At 44.5% G+C, this 15934-nt stretch overlaps 1 protein-coding gene across 1 annotated transcript; it reads left to right on the top strand.

The window, feature by feature from the left end:
* The first annotated feature begins 7715 nt into the window (after positions 1 to 7715).
* Positions 7716 to 15331, top strand: LOC138825209 (S-adenosylmethionine synthase). Its single transcript, XM_070019595.1, has 9 exons — positions 7716 to 7950; positions 10537 to 10614; positions 10724 to 10846; positions 11750 to 11862; positions 11953 to 12096; positions 12251 to 12469; positions 12667 to 12849; positions 12995 to 13128; positions 13721 to 15331. Exons 1-9 carry the CDS (start codon positions 7860 to 7862, stop codon positions 13821 to 13823), a joined length of 1188 nt encoding a protein of 395 aa, XP_069875696.1. The 5' UTR covers positions 7716 to 7859; the 3' UTR covers positions 13824 to 15331.
* The last annotated feature ends 603 nt before the right edge of the window (positions 15332 to 15934 follow it).

A 15934-nucleotide genomic window follows, 5' to 3' on the forward strand; every position in this document is an offset into this window, starting at 1 on the left:
TTTTTTAATGTGTCAGCCAAAAAGCAAATGTAATAATAGTGTTTAAAAACTCAAAACACAAGGGCTGGGAAGGTGACTCAGTGGTAGAGTGCTTGCCTTGCATGCATGAGGCCCTGAGGTCGATTCCTCAGCACTACATAAGCAGAAAAAGCTGGAAGTCGCGCTGTGGCTCAAGTGGTAGAGTGCTAGCCTTGGGCTGAAGAGCTGAAGGACACTGCCCAGCCCAGAGTTCAGGCCCCATGACTGACAAAAAACAAAAACAAGAACAAAAACCACCACAAAACATGGGATAGGAATGTGGCTTGGTGATAGAGCGCTTGCCTAGCATTCATGAAGCCCTGGATTTGAATCCTCAGTACCACATAAACAGAAAAAGCTGGAAGTGGCACTATAGCTCAAGTGGTAGAGTGCTAGCTTGGGCACAGAGACGCTCAGGGACAGTGCCCAGACCCCACAACAGATAAAAAGACAATGGATACAAGGAAGTTAAAATATCCAAGTCTATATTTCTAGTTTCCTTGAACAAGAATATAAAACACATGTAAATCCCAAATAAATATATAATTTGCTGGGCGTTGGTGGCTCACACCTGTAATCCTAGCTACACAGGAGACTGAGATCTGAGGATTGTGGTTCAAAGCCACCCTGAGCAAGAAATTCCCCATGAGACGCTTACCTCCAACCATCCACTAGAAAACTAGAAGTGGCGCTGTGGCTCAAGTAGATTGTTTGCCTTGAGGTGAAGAGCTCAGGGACAGCGCCCAGGCCCAGAGTTCAAGCCTCACAACCAACAAAATAAATAAATATATAATTTTTATCGTTATTTTTATTTTTGCCAGTCCTGGGGCTTGAACTCAGGGCTTGGGCACTGTCTCTGAGCTGCTTTTGCTCAAGGATAGCACTCTACCACTTAAGCCACAATGCCACTTCCTGCTTTTTCTGTTTATGTGGTAGTAAGGATTCAAATTCAAGGTTTCATGCATGCTAGGCAAGCACTCTACCACTAAGCTATATTTCCAGCCTAATTGTTTTATTTTTTTAAAAAGAAATAACTAAACCCAGCATCAATGGCTCATGCCTGCAATCCTAGCTAATCAGGAGTCTGAGATCTGAGGATTCCAGTTCAAAGCCAGCTGGGGCAGGAAAGTTCATGAGATTCTTATCTCCAGTAAACTACTCAGAAAAGTAGGACGTAGCATTGTGGCTCAAGTCCTAGAGTGATCACCTTGAACAAAAGCTCAGGGACAGCAAGCATCCGGGCACCGAGTTCAAGTGTGTGTGTGTGGGGGGGGAATCCCATAAAAAACAACAAAAAATACTATAAGGAAGGAATATCTGTATTCATCATTTAGTTCCCAAAATAAGAAATTGCATAAGAACATATTTATTATTAAAGTTGTGATAGGTAACTTGGTTTCTTACAAAAAACTGGAGGGCTGGGGGTATAGCTCAGTGGTAGAGTACTTAACCTAGCATGTTCAAAGTCCTGTGTTCAATCCCAGGGATCACAAAACAAGATAAATCCCTCTGGGTATTATACAAATGTCTTCAGCCTTTCCCACATCCTGTGCTGCCAAGTGTGCCTTAAGAGGAATCTCAGGGTGGAAGCATGGCTGGAGGCCAAGGGGAGAGCCTGGCAGTATCATTGGTGGCAGCAGTAGACCTTGCAGGGTTAGAAGTCCATAGAGAGGGCAGAGTCTGCACATTCAGACCATGTGTGCGAGCTATTTATCAAGTGGCTTGGAAAACATAGTTCTCAAGGCTCAGAGTGTAGGCACCATGAACAAAGTGTGATTCCAAGTAGGATTTTCATACTAAAGCAATGCATTAGAGCAGTGTTGCCTCTGGAACAGAGTATCTCAGAACAGTACTGCTTAAACTGAAGATATGGCAGTACTCGAGTGTGGCTATTTGTGTGTATAATAAGTAGTTGTAGTTTGTATATCTAAAAAGCAAAACTTGGGGAGTGGGAAATGTGCCTTGTCTATGATGAGCACTTGTCTCTGATGCACAAGGACATAAGTTCAGTCTTAGACACTGCAAAAATAAAATTAAAACCCAGTGAAAACAAGATGATTTCAGAAGAATTAATAAAGAGAAGCATGGAACTGTCTGTCCCACAGAAGTTTCTGTAGTGGTGCTGACTCTTCAGAAGCGGGTCATTTGGTACTGGAGAGTTTCCCTATGGGAACTATGCCATAGAAAGTGCTGATCCTAGACAGGCTCTGGTGGCTCAAGCCTATAATCCTAGCTACTCAAGAAGTTGAGATCTGAAAATTGTGGTTTGAAGCCTAAAAATGAGAAGATTTATATAATCCTTATTTCTGATCCTAGTAGAATTAGCTTTCATCTTAAGTCATTTGAACCCAAACTTTGGCTCTAAAGAAGATCTGGTCTAGATTTGTTTCTTCTTGATTTATCTGCACAGAAAAGGTTCTCTTAAGGTTCATAGCAAGAGCTTCCTTCTCAGCCTTTCCACACCTTCCTCTCTATTGCTCTTTGATACCCCTCTTCCTCTTTTCTCCAGTCAAATCAACAGTTTCTTGCATTTTTTGCATTGTTAAATGCCCTTTCCTTCCTTCCTTCCTTCCTTCCTTCCTTCCTTCCTTCCTTTCTTTCTTTCTTTCTTTCTTTCTTTCTTTCTTTCTTTCTTTCTTTCTTTCTTTCTTTCTTTCTGTCTGTCTGTCTTCTTGATGGCTTTCTCTGACTGGTGAAGACTTGTGGAGTTTTGCTATCTTGAGTCATAACTACCTGTTTATTCAATCTCAACTTCACCTTTTTTTTTCTGGTCCTCGTGCTTGAACTCAGGGCCTGCACACTGTCCCTGAGCCTGTTTGTGTTCAAGGCTAGCACTCTACCACTTGAGCCACACATAGTACCACTCCTGGATATTTCTTTTTTTTTTTTTTGGTCCAGTCATGGGGCTTGAACTCTGGGCCTGGGTGCTGTCCCTCAGCTCTTCAGCTCAAGGCTAGCGCTCTGCCACTTGAGCCACAGTGCCACTTCCGGCTTTTTTCTTTTTTGCTTATGTGGTACTGAGGAATCGAACCCAGGGCCTCAGGCATGCAAGGCAAGCGCTCTACCACTGAGCCACCTTCCCAGCCCACTTCTGGATATTTCTGAGTTGTTTTTTTTTGTTTGTTTGTTTTTTGTGGGTTTTTTTTTTTTTTTTTGGTCGGTAGTGGGGCTTGAACTCTAGGCTTGGGTGCTGTCCCTGTGCTCTTCAACTAAAGGCGAGTGTTCTATCACTTGAGCCACAGTGCCCCTTCTGGTTTTCTAGTGGTTTACTGAAGATAAGAGTCTCACTGACTTTCCTGCCCGAGCTGGCTTTGAACCGTGATCCTCAGATCTCAGCTTCTTGAATAGCTAGGATTACAGGCATGAACCACCAGTGCCTGGCCTGAGCTGTTTATTGGATATGAGAGTCTCATAGACTTTCCTGCCCAGGTTGGCTTTGAACTGCAATCCTCAGATCTCAGTCTTCTGAGTAGCTAGGATTAAGAGCATGAGCCAGCAGCACCCAACTAATTTTACCACTTTAATGGCACCACTGCTACATTAATGCTACCTGGGTTGAGAAATCTGGAGCATTTAGACAGTGATTAGATTATTCCTATGTGTGTTAGAACATTGTACATTTAACAAATCTCACTAATGCTAACTATGAAATAAACTATGAAATAATTTATCTTCAGGGCAGTTATCTATGAAATCAGCAATATAATGCCACTCAGGAGGGCTCTGAGCTTCCATTAGTGAAGAGTTCCCCAATTAATTATGCTTGTGACTTAAACAAAAGGATCTCTTTTCATTGACCACACATAATCATCAAGGTCTGTAATTTCCCTACTTCCTTCTGCTATCCCTTATATTCACTTGCCTTTTTTATGTCATTTATTAAAGTCAGGACCTTGAGCTCTTGCTTGGCTTTCTCTGCTCAAGGCTGGTGCTCTACCAATTGGAATGTACTTTTCGCTTCCTGCTTTTTTCTGGTTAATTGGAGATAAGAGTCACAGCCTAGACCTGGTAGCTCAGGCCTATAATCCTAGCTACTCAGGAAATTGAGATCTGAGGATCATGTTTGAAGCAAGCTGGGGCAGGAAAATCCATGAGACTTTTTTTTTTCCTTGTTGGTTGTGAACTCAGGGCCTGGGAGCTGTCCATAAGCCTTTTTGTGCTCAAAGCTAGAACCACTTTGAGCCACAGCACCACTTTGGGTTTTTGAGTCATTTGTTGGAGACAAGAGTCTCATGGGGACTTTTCTGTCTGGGACTGCCTTCGAACTGTGATCCTCAGATCTCAACTGCCTGAGTAGCTAGGATTAAGGGCCAGAGCCACCAGTGCCCAGCCCACGAGACTCGTATCTCCATTAACCACCAGAAAACCAAAAGTGGCACTGTGGCTCAAAGTGGTAAAGCACTAGCCTTGAGCAGAAAAAATTCAGGGACAGAGCCCATGCTCTGAGTTCAAACCTCACTATAGACCAAAAACAAAAAAAGAAGTCTCAGTCTGGCTTTGAACTTTGATCCTCAGATCTTGGCTTCCTAAGTATTTAGGAATACAGTTGTGAACCACTAACGCCTGGCTCACATGCCTTTTTGTCTCCTTTCCTTCTTCCCTGTCTTCTCTTTCCCTCTCAAGCATTCTTTTGTGTACTTGTATCCATTCCGTGTGTTTGTGTGTGTGTGTTCCCATCCTAGGGCTGAACTCAGGGACCTGGGTGCTGCCCCTGAGCTTTTTTGCTCAAAGCTAACATTCTACCACTTGAGCCACTGCTCCACTTCAGGCTTTTCTGGTCCTTAATCGGAGTCTCAAGAACTTTCCTGTCTGGGCTGGATTCAAACCCTGATCCTCAGATCTCAGCCTCCTGAGTACTGAGGGCTACAGGAATAAGTTACCAGTGTTGGGCTTTGTGTCAGTTTGTTTTTACTGGTGTGCTTTTTTATTTTTTTTTCTTTTAGACAGGGTCTCACTGTGCAGCCCAGGCTGGCCTTGAATTCCTGTTTCAGCTTTGAAACCACTGGAAAAACAAGCTTTAGACATCACTGGCTCCCGCTGTTTTGATGCAAATCAATTGCTCAAATTGAATTGTAACTAACACTAGAAGAAATTCAAAATGCAGACAAAAGGTGTATTGTACAGGGTAAGGTTGAAGCAACAGTTGCAAAATTAAACTCAGGTCTTTAAGAGGTCTTTAAGAGTATATAGCTATTTTAGTTTTTACACTAGTATCAGTGGAAGCCAATGACAGGTGATAACAAAGGTATCTAAATTTTTAGTTTTTTATTTCCAGCACTAGAATTTGAACTCACTCTATCACTTGAATTATATGCCTCTAGTCCAGGTTTTTGCTGGTTATTTTGGAGATGAGTCTCATAGACTTTTCTACTCAAGCTGGCTTTGAACCTCAATCTTCCAGATCTCAAGTCTCTCTAGGATTAGTCATGAGCCACAAGGACTTGGGTGATTAAAAATATGTGTGTACTTCTTCCTTTTCAGCCATGCTTCTCCACCATGTATGGTGGGGGCAACAGTTCAATAAATAAACTTCTTTTCCTGCCTGAAAAAAAAAATATGTGTGTGTGTGTGTGTGTGCTACATATTGTGTTTAAAGAATTTACTTGTAGCCAGGCGCCAGTGGCTCATGCCTGCAATCCTAGCTACTCAGGAGGCTGAGATCTGAGGATCCAGATCAAAGCCAGGCCAGGCAGGAAAGTCCATGAGACTCAAATCCAATACTACTCAGATAGAGCCTCAAATGGTACTGTGGCTCAAGAGGTAGAGTGCTAGCCTTAAGCACAGAGACGTTCAGGGACAAAGCTCAGGCCCTGAGTTCAAGCACCAGAACTGGCAAAAAAAAAAAAAAAATTACTTGTATGATTTTATTTACCTCTTGAAACAATCCTGTGAGGATACTATTATTTTCCCAGTTTTACAAGCTGAGGACACTGAGGTATAGAGGTGGTTGTCAAGAGGCATGATTTCAAATTCCCTACTTTAACCACTGGATTACGTAAGAAAGAGAAGTAGGTAAGCAAGTATGTACAGCTAATTCTAATCTGCTTGGCAGGAAGAACCCATCGTAGAGCTGGTAGCAAAGGGGTATATCAGGATTTAATGACCTAATCATTGAATTTAACTAATCCCTTCCTTTTGACTTCCCATTAATAAAACAACCTTCTAATTATACTCTGGCTTCCTCTATAGATTTTTCTTCTGGGAGATAATGCACTGACCAGCCCACACATGCATTGTGCTCCAGGTGACAGTTTTATTACCCATTCAAGTTAGTAAATTAGCACTCTCTACTTTTAATAAGAGGTCATAGATTTAAAAAATTAAGTCATGTATTTGAAGGGTTGGTTTGAAAAGCAAAAACTGAGAAATTAACAATTACGTCTCTTTTAACCTTTTCTGATGGCCTGTTTGAGTGCCCCTGGTTGTGGTGGTTTAAATCTGGGGAGGACCCTTTTCCTACCTTGTCTGTGGGAGCCCCTACCACTGCCCGAGGGCTCCCTTTTGTTTCCCTGTAAGCCTTCCTCAACCTCGCACCTGGTCCTTCAAGAATTTCCCCAATACACCGAATGACACACTTGGAGGGCTTGTCACCGGACAGGCTGCCTCTTCGGCATAAAGGGGCATCCATGGTAAGGAGGTGCAGGCCGTTCCTTAGTAATCACACCTGAAACCCGGTGTTCCTGTCATGGGCTGGCGCTCTTGGGGGTCACCAGCTCCCAGGGACACCTGCCTCCTGGTGACTCCCTAATTCTAGGCAGCTCACGTTTGATTCTCCCCCCTACAATTCCGCTCATGGGAATTTCACAGAGGAAAGTGTCATCAGGACACGTCCCCAAGACACAGAAGCGAGGCACAGGGCGAGGATCTCCCCCATGAAGCAGCATCCCGAACGGGGACTCGAGCCGCACAGGCTGGGGCGCGGCCTTCTTCGGGGACGGAGGAGGCCGGCCACAGCGCGGGCCCGCGCCTCGGGGTCCTTCTGGAAGACACTGCGGGGCCGAGGCGAGGACGAGCAGCCCGTCTGATTGGTTCGCTCCCCAGCCATTTTCGCCAGCCGGGCCGCAGTGAACGGGGCGGCACTGGATCAGGCTGGGCGAAGCAGCCCGCCGGGGCCAGCCAACATGGCCACTCTCACATGGCGGAGAGCCACCGCCTCCCCGCACTCAAGGACTCTTGAAAGCTGGGGCGAGGGGGGTCGTGGCGGAAAGACACCCCCCCCCGGCGGATCCGGGGCACAAAACCCCCGCCAGCCCCGCCGCTACCACTGGGGGTGAGGGGGGGCGACCTCGCCCACAGAGATCCCGGCCAACGGTCGGGAAGGGAGGTACCATGTCACGAAGCAGGGGAGCCGTACCCCGAAAGCCGAGTCCTCCCTTTCCTTCCACATCCACCGGCGGAGGACACAGAAATCCAATATACGACCATATCCGTTCCCCTTTTATGAAAATTACCTAAGAAGCTAACTCCTGGCCGGAAGGACAGGTGTCTCCGCTCCCTCTTCCGGGCTGCAGATTGGTTCAGCCCTGGCTCAGCTCGGCGCACTACTCTCTCCCTCCCTCTCCTCCCCCCCCCGCCCTCCCCCTCCTTCGCGAGCCTCCGAGCCCGCGCCGGTGGCGCATTGGCGCGCGGCGCCGAGGGGCGGGGCCCGAGCCGGGCGCGCGCAGGCGCTGCTCTATAAATACTGGGCCGCACCGCCCGCCGCTTCGTTCGCTCGGCGCCGTCTGCCCGCTGGGAGAGGAACCTCGCCTTTTGCCTTGCGCATTTCGCAGTCGTTGCCTGGCCGCTGCTTTTTCCTCCCCGACACCGCTTGACCGCCACTTGATCTTTCACCGCCAGCCAACATGAACGGGCAGCTCAACGGCTTCCACGAGGCGTTCATCGAGGAGGGCACGTTCCTCTTCACCTCCGAGTCTGTGGGGGAAGGCCACCCAGGTGAGGCGATGGAGGGTCTGGAGCGCGGTGAGGGGCCGGGGCGGCGGGCGGCGGCGGCGGCGGCGGCGGGGACTCGGCCGGCTGGGGCGCGCTGGTGGCCCAGCCCGCGCCTCTCCGGGCAGTGGGCAAGGGCAGCGGCCGCGCGCCTTTCTCGTGGAGCCAGCCGGTGCCGAGCGCGTGGCCGCCGCTCCCCTCCCCCTTCCCCTCGGCCTCCCATCCGGCCGCGCGCTCCCGGAATGAGGAAGATTCCAGAAAACGAGAAGGGCGGGAGCCCGCGAGAGCCCCTGCCCTGCCCAGGGAGGAGACTATTTCCTTTTCTGAGTCTTGTAGTCCGGAGCCGTTCCAGTGGGCGACCCGCCCCGCGTGCTCGTGTCCGCCTTCGGGAGCGCGCGCCCCGCATTGCAGCTCGACCACGTGTTCGCCGCATGTGGCTGGCATCTGGGCGAGGGGGAGCCGTGGGCCTCCGCTGCCCGAGCTCCGGGTTTGAGCGACTGGGGACTCGTGCCCCGCAGTGTCCTCAGATCTTTATTGTCAGTGGCTCCGGGCACCCTCACACGGACATAGCCTTGCTTTGAGCGAACATGGCCTTGCCTTCAAGGTGACAGCTCCTCACTAAATATAGTACTGTGTGTTGGGGAAGGCAGGCCTTATATGGAGTTATGTGAAAAGGATGGGAAGCGCGAATTAAAGAGTAAGCTCCCATTGCACGAGGTTTCCATTTAAAGTCTCGATCTTAACCACCCTTACAGGAGGTTTTACTTCCCAGGGCTTTGTCCATTGAACCGCCATTATGGAGTTCAATTTACACGCACTGAAGCCATTCCCAGAAACTTTCAATCCCGGCTTGATCCCACCACTCAATAATACTGCCCTTAGGTTCCCACAATTAACTAATCTTCATGATTTCAGGGTCTGCTTCTCTCTAGTTAGTGGGCTTTGCCTATAAGGAAATCTCACAAGCAACCTACTTGAAGGTCAGGTGTTTTTGTGGGCTTTTTTTTTTTTTTAAATGTGTGTGGTTGTAAGGCTTACCTCTCACCAGATGTTTGATCTGCCCTTCATTAATGTGATCATTTAAGCTCACAGGCTTTTGTGGCAGTTCTCAGATTTAAGTCTGATCTTCTGGCTTGACTGCAACGCACATTTTGTTGGATTCGGCTTTGGATGGCTGTAAAATTTTGGGGAGGGTATTTGTTCTTTCCTAATATTGGGTGACATGTATTGAAATTAAGAGCTTCAAGAACACATCGGTGAATTTTCCAGGCTGTTTAAGCAAGCTCCTATTCCTGAACAAGCAATAAAACCAAGTGATTACTATTTTTTTTGTTCATAAAAGTCCTAATTCTTTCAAAGTTTTTATCTTTAATTGACTTCTCTTGTTGCCCTATGTGGCATTTGACAAGATTAAGGACACTGATTTACATATGGCCCCAGTTCTTCCAAATCACAAGTTGCATTGGGGTTTGCTCAGTACATTTGTGGGGTGGAGTTACTGTCTCATGTAGAGGACATATATTATTGATTACAAAATTAGCAAAAATGTTTCTCCCTTTTTTTCTTCTTTTTTTTTTTTTGCCAGACATTGGGCCTGAGCTCAGGGCTGGGACACTGTCCTTGACCTTCTTTTGCTCAAAGCTAGCCACAGCACCACTTCTGGCCTTTTCTGTTTATGTGGTACTGAGGAATCGAACCCAGAGCTTCATGCATGCTAAGCAAGCACTCTACCACTAAGCCACATTCCTAGCCCTCCCATTTTTTTCCTGCTTATGTGGTGCTGAGGAATCGAACCCAGGCCTCATGCATGTAAGGCAAGCGCTGTACCACTGAGCCACTTGCACAGTCCCTTTTTTTCTTTTTCTACAATAGCCCACTAATAAAATACTTGTTGAAACTTCAAAAAATATATTTTGAAATGATGGATAAAGAAAGACCTGGGCATTGTGCCTGAGCTCTTCAGCTCAATGTGAGCATTCTACCACTTGAGCCACAGGGCCACTTATGGTTTTCTCGTGGTTAATTGGAGATAAGAGTCTCACAGACTTTCCTGCCCTGGCTGGCTTTGAACCTTGATCCTCAGATCTCAGACTTCTAAGTAGCTAGGATATCAGGCATGAGTCACCATTCTGAGTTTATGTGGCTGGACTGCTAGAGGTAGAACTGAATTTTTTTTTTTTTTGCCAGTCCTGGCCCTTGTGCTCAAGGCTAGCATTCTACCGCTTGAGCCACAGCACTTCTTCCGACCTTTTCTGTTTATGTGGTGCTGAGGAATTGAACCCAGGGCTTCATGCATGCTAGGCAAGCACTCACCACTAAACCACACTCCCAGTCCAGAACTGAATTCTAAGTAATGTATACTGCTATATCCAATATTCTGGCAAACAGCTTCTGTTTAAAGCAGTGCTTTAATGAGCAGTTTAAATCTCCATGTTTTATGCTACTGAGTTGTTTAACTTCAAGTTGGTAAAGTTTGTTATAATCACAATAAGGTTAAAAACTTGAAGTAAGAGTTAATATAAGGAAAAGAACATAACAAGGTTCAGGTAAATAATGAGTTAATGAAATTAAGTCGATTTTTTTCCTACCCAGATAAGATTTGTGACCAGATCAGTGATGCTGTCCTGGATGCCCACCTTCAGCAGGATCCTGATGCCAAAGTGGCTTGTGGTAGGTTCAGGACATTGCTTAACTGGTAGAAAGGTTATATATTGAAAGGGTTTTGTTTTGTTTTTTTGCTATGAAAATAGCATTTGAATCTGAACCTCTCTTTTATTAGAAACTGTTGCTAAAACTGGAATGATTCTTCTTGCTGGGGAAATTACATCCAGAGCTGCTATTGACTACCAGAAAGTTGTTCGTGAAGCCATTAAACACATTGGATATGATGATTCTTCCAAAGGTGTGTTTTAAATCCTCCTCCCAGGCTCTTTATTTTTGCACATACAAATACAGCTGAAAACTGATCTACTGATCCTTAACTCCACTTCTGAAGGTTTACTGTGCTTTACCTAGCCATTTTCTAAAATGTCTGACATTCTTTCCTAATGTCAAAATGTTTTTTTTTTTTAACTAAAAGGAAGCACTTTAACATTTTTCTTCAATATATTCAAATTTCTAACATTCCTTTTTTGGGGGGGAACGGGTCCATGAACTTTTGTGTCTAGTACTCTACCACTTGAGCCACAGCTCCACTTCTGGCTTTTTGTCATTAAGTAGAGATGTTTCTTATACACCTAGTTTCCATCTCTTGATCCTCAGATCTCAGGCTCCTGGGTAGCTAGGACTGATTACAGGTGTGAGCCATTGATGCCCACCTCTAGCATTCATATTAGTAAAATAAAAAAATTTTTTTTTTTGGTCCAGTCGTGGGGCTGGACTCTGGGCCTAAGCGCTGTCCCTCAGCTCTTCAGCTCAGGGCAAGCTCTCTACCACTGAGCCACCTTCCCAACCCCAGTAAAATAAATATTTGAGTACAAGCACTGTTTGATAGTGAAAAGCTATTTAGGTGCTTAGGTGGGTAGCATATACAGTATGGGTATATTGGACAAAGGGTCTCATGTCCTGGGTGGGGCAAGATTTCATACTATTAGAACAGTTGGCAATTTAAACCTTTGAAACTATATATCTATATCTATATATATATACACACACACACACACACACACACCTAAAATTTTCAAATCAGTATTCAGGGCAAGTGAAAAGATGGAAAGTGGAATCATGAATGGGCTTGGCTACTGTTATATTGTGAATTTTTTGGGTCTTTTTGTATTTCCTGAGACTTACTGTGTTTTGTTTATAGGGTTTGACTACAAGACTTGTAATGTGCTGGTTGCCTTGGAACAACAATCACCAGATATTGCTCAAGGTGTTCATCTTGACCGAAATGAGGAAGACATTGGTGCAGGAGACCAGGTATTGTAAGAAGCTGTTTGAATCTCTCTCCTCTAATACCAAATTCTGAAATTTGGGATCGATCACATGAATAATTTTCCCTTTTTTTAGGGACTGATGTTTGGTTATGCCACTGATGAAACTGAGGAGTGTATGCCTTTAACTATTGTCTTAGCACACAAGCTAAATGCCAAACTGGCTGAACTACGCCGCAATGGCACTTTGCCGTGGTTACGCCCAGATTCTAAAACTCAAGTAAGTAAAGATTGGTGAAGGTATAGTGTCTCACATTACACTGGCACAGAAAATCCATAAAGTTTTTTTAATTATGGTTGATATCTTGACTTAGGATAGAAAACTAAACTACTGTTTGGTGGATTACGTTCTGATGATTTATGTTGCTTTCAAGGTGACTGTGCAGTATATGCAAGATCGAGGTGCTGTGCTTCCCATCAGAGTCCACACAATTGTTATATCCGTTCAACATGATGAGGAAGTTTGTCTTGATGAAATGAGGGATGCCCTAAAGGAGAAAGTGATCAAAGCTGTTGTACCTGCAAAATATCTTGATGAGGATACAATCTATCACCTGCAGCCAAGTGGAAGATTTGTTATTGGTGGACCTCAGGTAATACCAAATTCAGTGTTCTTTGTTTTGGGTCATTGGTTACTTGGAAAATTTTGACTGTCACCTTTTTTTTTTTTTAACTAGGCTTTCTAATGTCAGCATGTGAATCTTCCATGACACAGAATAGGCAAACTAACTTAGAGCTGTTTATTGTGGGAAGGATTAAGCCTGGAGTGATTTAAATCCTGTAATTTCAGGGTGATGCTGGTTTGACTGGCCGGAAAATTATTGTGGACACTTACGGCGGTTGGGGAGCTCATGGAGGAGGTGCCTTTTCAGGAAAGGATTATACCAAGGTGGACCGTTCAGCTGCTTATGCTGCTCGTTGGGTGGCAAAATCTCTTGTTAAAGGAGGTCTGTGCAGAAGGGTTCTTGTTCAGGTATATATACTCTTCATTGTAACTGAAATAAAGTCATGTGTGTGGGAGGAGGGTATTTTCAATAATGTACATAGCTACATTTGTATCAATGTGTTACCTAAGAATGTTTTTCAGTTACTGACTTAAAATATTTGGGTCCTTTTAGGTCTCTTACGCTATTGGAGTATCTCATCCATTGTCTATCTCCATTTTCCATTATGGTACCTCTCAGAAGAGTGAGAGAGAACTATTAGAGATTGTGAAGAAGAATTTTGATCTTCGCCCTGGGGTCATTGTCAGGTAAAGATGGTAAAGCCTATTGCTAGTGAGAAGTAGAGAGTATGTGTATACATATTAAAATCCAAGGAGGTAAAGGTAGACTCCTCAAATGGGGAAGTACTTCCTAGAAGATGCTGTTTTAAATTGTTTTCAGAGGAGAGTTAGATGAGAAATACAAAATTGTATTGCTCTGTACCTTAAACTACCCTAGAAAGTTTACTATATTCGATATTGGGCTTTGTGAACAACACTTTTAGGTTTTCACATTAAGAAATTAACAGATAAGTGATTCGAATGTTCAAGGTTGTTACAAAGAAAATAACCATAGTCGGCAATGTGACCTTGGTAAGTATTCCATGAACTCAAAGTAATGACAAGTTTTCATATTTGTTAAGCCAGGGCCGGAAAACAAGAACTATAGTTACTAATAAGGACTGTGCAAGGAGTCTGGACACCAGGGAAGTAACATACTTTTGCCATGAACTTTTTTCCTAGCATACCTCAGAGAGAACTGAACTCATTTGCCAGAGTTCTTGAAAATTGAGTCTTGCTGTTTGTTTTGCTTCATTTTAATTAAATGCTTCATATTAAGTTACGGACTTATATATTCCAGGGATCTGGATCTGAAGAAGCCAATTTATCAGAGGACTGCAGCCTATGGCCACTTTGGTAGGGACAGCTTCCCATGGGAAGTGCCCAAAAAACTTAAATATTGAAAGTGTTAGCCTTTTTTCCCCAGACTTGTTGGCGTAGGTTACAGAGAAGCCTTCAAGCTCTGAGGGAAAGGGCCTTTATTCCTAAATTTTCCTGTCCTCTTTCAGCTCCTGATCAGTTGCAGTCACTCTAGTTAATGACATGAATTTTAGCTTTTGTGGGGGACTGTAAGTTGAGCTTGCTTATTCTGTCCCTAGGTGTTTTGTTCACCATTATAATGAATTTAGTGAGCATAGGTGAACCATGTAACTGCCTAGAAACAAACACCACTTGTAGTAAATAATGCTTCGAAATTTGTGCCCTATCACCCAGTTGCCCAACCCTCCAAAGTCTATTGCATTTACTTTCCCACCAAACACTGAAAATGTCCTTGTGATGTGCACGTAAAGTACTTGTAGTTCCATTATAGCCTGTCTGGCAATGCCATAGCCCTGTCAGCATGAATTTGTAATGTCTTGAGCTCTTATGAATGTGAAGCCCTTCCCCTTATCCTCCCTGTAATCTGATCCATTTCTAATTATGTAGCTCTTTGTCAGGGAGTGTTCCCTATCCAGTCAATCTTGCATGTAACGCAGGTTCCAGTTGGAGCTCTAGCCTGACCAAAAAAAAAAAAAGGCAGTTACCATCTCCCTGGTGCTTATGCTCTTAATTGCCACCTCTTTAACAGCACCAAATCAAAATCTCTCCACGTTTAGCTGTCTTTTGGAGGACGTACGTAATAAGGTTTTTATTTAGTAAACCAACCCTATGCATGGTTTCAGCACTAGCCAAACCTTACCAACTCCTAGTCTAGAAAAACAGGCACTTGGCACCCTTGTGATGTCATACAGAGAAGTCACAGGGCAGTACCTGAGGGTCTGTAGGTTGCACACTTTGGTACCAGATAACTTTTTTTTTCTTTATAAGAAAGACTGAGTACTCCACACTGCACAATAACTCCTCCCAGGGTTTTTAACTTTGTTTTATTTTCAAAACCAGGTCCAATGAGCTTTCTGAACAGCTGGTGTAGCTACAGAGAAACCAGCTTCCTTCAGAGAGCAGTGCTTTTGGCGGGGAGGAGGAAATCCCTTCATACTTGAACATTTTCTAATGCTTATTTATTGTATTCTGTGGTATGGCGTAAGTACAGAGAAGCCATCACCTCAGATGGCAGCTTTTTAAAAAAAAATTTTTTTTTCCTCAACACCATGATTCCTTTAACAACATGTGTCCAGCATTCCCAGGTAGGCCAAGGTGTCCTACAGAAAAACCTTGGGTTAGACCTACAGGGGGTCTGGCTGGTGGTGTTAACAGAAGGGAGGGCAGAGCTGGTGCAGTTGGCCATGGAGAAAGCTGACTTGGCTGGTGTGGTACAGAGAAGCCAGCTTGTTTACATGCTTATTCCATGACTGCTTGCCCTAAGCAGAAAGTGCCTTTCAGGATCTATTTTTGGAGGTTTATTACGTATGTCTGGTTCTCAATTCCAACAGTTTAATGAAGATCTAAATAAAAATGCTAGGTTCTACCCTAACTGTGTTCATTATTTTTTTAAGTGCTGTGGTTGTATGACTTTGAATATTATAATCAGTAATTTCAGAAAAATTTTCTCAATCCTCTTATCTCCTTATGGGTTTGCATTATAGACTTAATAAGGCTACCCCTACATGAAGAATAGTCTTTTTTTTTTTCTTTTTTTGTTGGTCATAGGATTTGAACTCCAGGCCTGGGCACTGTCCCTCAGCTCAATGCAAGCACTCTACCACTTGAGCTACAGCGCCACTTCCAGTTTTCTGGTGGCTTTATTGGAAATAAGAGTGTCATTCATGGTCTTTCCTGCCAGGGCTGGCTTTGAACAGTGATCCTCAGATCTCAGCCTCCTGAGTAGCTAGGATTATAGATGTGAGCCACCGGTGCCTAGCTAGAATAGGCTTTCTTTTTAAAAAAGCAAATTTAGAAGGGCTGGGGAAGTGGCTCAGTGGTAGAGTGCCTACCTTGCATGCATGAGACCCTGGGTTGGATTCTTTAGTACCACATAAGCAGAAAAGGTCAGAAATGGTGCTGTTGCTCAAGTGGTAGAGCACTAGCCTTGAGCTTAAGAGCTGAGGGACAGCGCCCAGGTCCAAAGTTTAGGCCC

This window comes from Dipodomys merriami, unplaced genomic scaffold (genome assembly GCF_024711535.1).
Source record: "Dipodomys merriami isolate MVZ:Mamm:240054 unplaced genomic scaffold, mDipMer1.0.p SCAF_136, whole genome shotgun sequence".
NCBI classification, from domain to species: Eukaryota; Metazoa; Chordata; class Mammalia; order Rodentia; family Heteromyidae; genus Dipodomys; species Dipodomys merriami.